Below are 5,604 nucleotides of genomic sequence, written 5' to 3'. Positions count from 1 at the left end.
CCCCCCCCAACCTAACAATAAAAAAAGGGGATAAAGAATGGCATAGCTTGAAGGTTGATAGACTTTGATTCCTGATCCTGAATTTGGCTATTAATAACTATGTTATAGAAGTCATATTACTAAAATTTTTTCCAGATAAAAAAGATCTCATATCTGAATAATTGTAAACTGATGTATTAACTTATTTTCCTTAAATTTTGATTTATAGATAGTAGAAAATAAATCTATACCTGAACTAGGAACATTGATCTTGGGGGAATCTTCATGTAATGTCCTAGCTTGAAATCACTGAGGAAGGAGACAGCTTGAGCCATGCTCATATAACCAAAGGTTTTGAAGCACACATTGGCTATTGGTCTTCCCGGGTATATCAAACCCATTGCATACTCTGTGATAATGTTTAGCCCTGGTGTCTGTATTTAGAACATCATATAATTAATGAGATAATAACAAATTATATGTAGATCATGGAATTGAATAAAATTCTTATTTTAATGCCTGAGTTAAAGAAATCTATAATAAAACAACCTTAAACTATAGATTCTGGAAATGTGATCTAGTAGCTGCTCCATCCAAGTGGAAATGGTTTAATTTAAAATAGCTAGTTGTTTGATGCTACATGAAATTATAGAAGAGTGTCATTAAACTTTGTATGGTATCTTGAATTATATAGGACATGGAAAAGTATGTCTGATAGGACACAACTTGCATGATCAGGGCCAACTAATTGAGATCAGGCATTACTAATGATTTTTAGTATATAAATTCAATATTTTACTTCTGTTGCTTTAAAAAAAAAAAAAGCTGGAAAAAGTATTTTCTCAATAACCTGGTTTGTTGTGGCAGTTATAATGCTGATTGGAAGAGTAAAAGTAAAGGCCATAGCTGCAGCAAAGAGAAGTCCCCACCATGGCATCTGAACTTGATTATTTAAAAATATGCAGAGTGCAAGGGAAACTGCCATTGTCACAACAAGCAACAAGTAAAACCACCAGGAAGGTATGTCCTTGTATCTCTTCATCAATTTGGTATGGATATCCTCCTTGCCCTTATAAGAAGCACGATACCTCTCATAGATTTCCCTGCCCATATAAGTGTAGATGAAACTTGACTTTACTATATAAATTCAGAAAATATCAGAACCTTAAGAACTTGATAATAGAGAAGTTTAGTTTTGTTCATTGATTACTTTAAAAGAGGTTTGTATTGTTTAACATTTTGCGTCTCACTTTGAAAAGAAATTATTGGTTTTAAATTCTAAAGCCATGTTTTATTTGAAAGCTTCTGCCATTTTTATTATGTGGAAAAAATCCAGGGCACGCTAGATACTTTTTGACTGTCTGGGTAAATAAATGATTCTGGCTGTGTAAATAGTTCTCACAGAATTATTTTGCTTACTTAAACAAATAGCATTCTTACCATATTTGAAAACAATCAAAGAACTGTGAACATCAAACCATCTAAGAATCAATTGGGAATATACCTGCCGTAGAATAGGGCCACATGTGTGAGCGTGGATGCAATTGTGGCAAATCCAAAGCCATAAGTGAGAGAAAAAAACATGCTTAAATGAATCCGTCCTTGCTCCTCATAGTTGGATATGTTTAACTCAAACTTGTCATTTACAATAGCTGATATGTTGTAGGCTTGACCTTGGGCTGTAAACAAGTGTGATGAAAAAATAGGAAATCTCCTTGCACCGTACAAGTCTAACCCCCAGTATCCTATTGGGATTGCAATATAGACTACCAAAAAGTAGCCAGCAAAAACGTTGACAATAGAAAAGAAAGGGCTGACGAGGGGGCTAAATAAGAAAGATGCCACAGCAGACCAGTCAAGTGTTAGGGCTCCAAGTCCAAGGCCTCTCATGCCTGAACCTATCTGCTGGGCTGTAACTGACTTGGAGAATACCCAGCAGACCCATGATATGCTTGTGAGTGTTGTGAAGAGGTACCCTGGGACCAGATACCATGAGAAACTGCAAATTAGTGCAATTAGGAAGAACTTTGCTCGTGACATGCGCCGCTTTTCATTTTCATGCAAAGCCCTGCATAATAAATCATAATTTTATATCAATGAAGGGATTTTTTTTTTTGGGTGCATCAGAATTAAACAGTTTATAACAAGATGAGGCGCTTTTCGTTTTAATGGCATGAAAGCTTGTAACAACACTGCTTTAGTGTGACATTCATTCTTAATTTCCTGAATTTGCAAATTCTTTGTTATTCTACTCCACTAAACATCAATGAAGTATTGATACACTACTCTTTTATGACAGTGATTGCGCTGTATTCGTGTGATGGAACAAAAAGTTCAGGTTTCTTACTGATATTATTACAGTTGGTGACTTGGTGTAAAACTAAAAACTGGTAAGACCATCAAGGCATGATAAGGAGACACATAAAGAAAGATATCACTCGGTATCCATGTAGTAGCCTTTACTCTTTTTTAATTGATCAACTGCGACTTTGACGGTACCGCAGTTCGTTTCACATGATCCATTTAATTTAGAACCGTTAAAATGCCCACTTGCTCTCTCTTTTTGGATCAGATTTGACTTAGTTTGGACAAGTTGGTGCAATTTTAGATTTGAATATATGAATATTGAAATTGTAAATCAATAATTGTTTTATCCTTATGGGTCACATGCAGCTCCCTTGCAAACTGACAATATGCTCCACTTTCTCTCTCTCTCTTATAATTTAGGGGCCAAAAATATGTGGCCCAAAGAACTTACACAACTGTATCTTGTCATATTCAACAAGATACACCTATGTAAAGTAGAACTACTATCCAAAGTCAGCTTGGTGTTGGATTCATTTTAGAATCTTGTAATCTGGAACCAGCTGGATTTGTCCGCTTTTTTCTTATTTACTATTTAATTCTGTCCTTTCGGAAAAGTAATTCTGTCCTTCAGGGTGCGTTTGAAGTTTGAAGTGGGACCCATGGGCACTGTGCATGTTTCTGCCCTTCACAATATAAGTTGCGTTTTGTTTTTTTGTTTTATTGTTTATGTACCACCAAATTTGGATTTTATAGTATTATTTATATTTTTAAAAATTATTTTACTGTATTATTTTTAGCAATAAATTTTTAATTTTTAACAAATAAGCGGTATTTAAATAGACCTTTAGTTAAGGTTGCGTAGTTCTGATATTTTAGAAAACTATAGTCAATTATTAAGATTCATTCTCTTAATGATCAATACTCAATAGGATAGGATTAGAAGTAGGTCCCGTTTTCGAATATTCTTAATGAGTATTCATTACGGCATGCTACCGTCGGCAAGATTTTGAATTCTAAGAGCTTATCTTGTCTTCTTGCCCACTAGTCAGTAAAAGAAGACAAATTAAAGAAAGAAAGAAAGAAAGGATAATGCTAGTAACACAATAAAATTCATAATTTATGTCGTGAATAATGAGTTTACTCTACCGCTTGCTTACAACTCGTGGGCAAATTTTGGGTTCTGCTGTGGTAATAGCAATATTCAAAACAGGAAAGGGAAAATTCTATATATATATATATATATATTTTTTTTTTTTGGAGAAAAGGAAAGGGAAAATTCATGATAAGCTAATATAATAAACCCAATAATGCATATGCAACTAAATTATAAATGAAATCATGGGAAAGGTTTGTCTGCTTTTGAATAAATTATCTTTATTAGGCCAAAAACAAAAAAAAAAAAAAAAAAAAAAAATCCAATAACAAAAAGACAGTTGAGGATGAATGAGAGAACGTACCGGAAAAGTGAAACTTGAACAAGAGTAGCAGGCCACCACATATGTGCCGGCTCCACCACGTACTTCCGTAATAGTCCAGCCCAACCATATCCTAATACCTGCAAATTAATGCAATCCACCGTGCCCGTTATCTCTAAATACATATTCAGATAAATCACCCTTTCAAACATGTTCAAAATATGAGAGTAAAAAAAATTAAAAGTTAAAAAATAAAAATAAAAATAGTAAAAATTAATGTGAGTTGTTACGGTGCAAATGCCCCCGGTGCAATTCCCTAGTATTTTGCACCGGATCCAAATCCTGTTCTCCCAATGTCAAACTATGATATTGAAATATATCCAGAGGACATCATTATTGCAAATTGCAGAATGATGGGACGGGATACCAAAAACAAAAGGTTTTTGCCTTAGCTTTTACTTTTAGTTTACCCACTGCTTTATTTTTTTCTTGCTTCAAATCAATTTCCAAATCAGCAAGAAAAGTGTCCCCTAAAACACAACTCCTACCTCAAGATTCTGACACTACTAGATCAAAAAAAGAGATTCTGATACTAACATAAAAAAAAAAATCATATAATATATATATATATATATGTAGTGATAACAATAATCCAAACACTTCTCGAAAAGTGTACAAAAAAAACTTTTACATCCAATAAAAACACTTTCTTAAGAAAAGGGTATCATATTCACAGACAGTTAATACTATAATAGAAATTACCTGAGTAGTGATAATAAGTAGCCAAGCAGCAAAAAACGAGATATTCCTGTGATAGAAGGCTTTGATAATATTGACAATGCCAACAGCATATGCTGCGCCAGATCCGAATGCACTCCCAGCATTAGCAAAGATGGAAATGAGTACGTGCTCCTTCATGTTAAACGGACCAGGGTTCAACGAGAAGCTCCTGGATCCAAACCCAGGTATGTGAAACTTGGTCTTGGGAAGAACAGAAGCCATGAAGCGACCTATAGGGAGGGTGGCGACTTGAACAGTGATTTGAGTAATGACAAGAGGCTCAGTACGGTAGGCAAAGAACTGGTTGAGGAAGGAAAGAAGAGCACATGAGATTAGACCCAAGAACCACATCCTGAAAGTCCATATGGGGAGAGTAGGGTCGTCTGTGTTGGCCACTGTTAGCCTGACCTCTTCAATGGGACAGAGCTCCTCATCTTCGTCAATGGTGGAGATGTCTTTTTCTGGGTCTGTGGGTTTGGTGGAGTTGGAGTTGGTGTTGGGGTATGGTGTTTGTATGTTTAGTGTATCCATGGCTGCTGCTGCTGCTGCAAGTTGGATTTTGGTAGGAACTATAGGAAGGAGGTTTGGTCTTTTATTGCATGAGGATGGAAGGATGAGAGCGCTCTTGGGTTTTGACCATAGACTTTAGTGCGTTTTTTGTTGAGTGAGAGAAACTTCGTTGGTGGGGATGTGAGAATAATTATATATAGGACCGCCCACTGCGAAGTAAATCTACGACCATAAATCTAGGAGGTTGGGCTCTCAATCTCAGATGCTTGTACTGGCTGGTGTGCTCGCTAGTTCAAGTCATACTATTTGCATTTTGTAGGGTTCACCCAATACAAATAGTGATTAATTTCTAGTTGAAAATTTTGAAGAAATACTATAAAAAACTAAAAAAAAAATCTACGACCATATATTGGCCTACCACTTCTAATCCAAAACTCAACATTTATCATATAAGCAAGTTTTTGGGATAGAAGTTGTTATCCTAACATTTTTGTTCACATAATTTTTGTCATAACTGTACTACATGGTTGATAGTAAGTAACGAAAAAAAAATTGTAAGTTAATGTGAAAGTAACAAATCATTAATCACAATTTATCACATAAAACAGTTGCG

At 35.1% G+C, this 5,604-nt stretch overlaps 1 protein-coding gene and 1 long non-coding RNA gene across 2 annotated transcripts; one reads left to right on the top strand and one right to left on the bottom strand.

The window, feature by feature from the left end:
- Positions 1–230: 230 nt before the first annotated feature.
- Positions 231–5,262, bottom strand: LOC112002311 (oligopeptide transporter 4; the record flags this gene model as incomplete). Its single annotated transcript, XM_065765238.1, is given in 5 exon segments — positions 231–413; positions 830–1,082; positions 1,484–2,047; positions 3,744–3,841; positions 4,464–5,262. Coding segments are annotated over 5 exon segments (1,647 nt in total), but the record flags the coding sequence as incomplete, so codon positions are not given.
- On the top strand, positions 884–2,819 carry LOC136064065 (uncharacterized). Its single transcript, XR_010625716.1, has 2 exons — positions 884–999; positions 2,279–2,819. It is a non-coding gene; the product is annotated as an uncharacterized LOC136064065 (long non-coding RNA).
- Positions 5,263–5,604: the final 342 nt, after the last annotated feature.

Source organism: Quercus suber, unplaced genomic scaffold (genome assembly GCF_002906115.3).
Source record: "Quercus suber isolate HL8 unplaced genomic scaffold, Cork oak 2.0 scaffold_617, whole genome shotgun sequence".
In the NCBI taxonomy this organism is placed as follows: domain Eukaryota; kingdom Viridiplantae; phylum Streptophyta; class Magnoliopsida; order Fagales; family Fagaceae; genus Quercus; species Quercus suber.
Note: the sequence above shows the minus strand (reverse complement) of the source record. Positions and strands in the feature narration are given on the sequence as shown.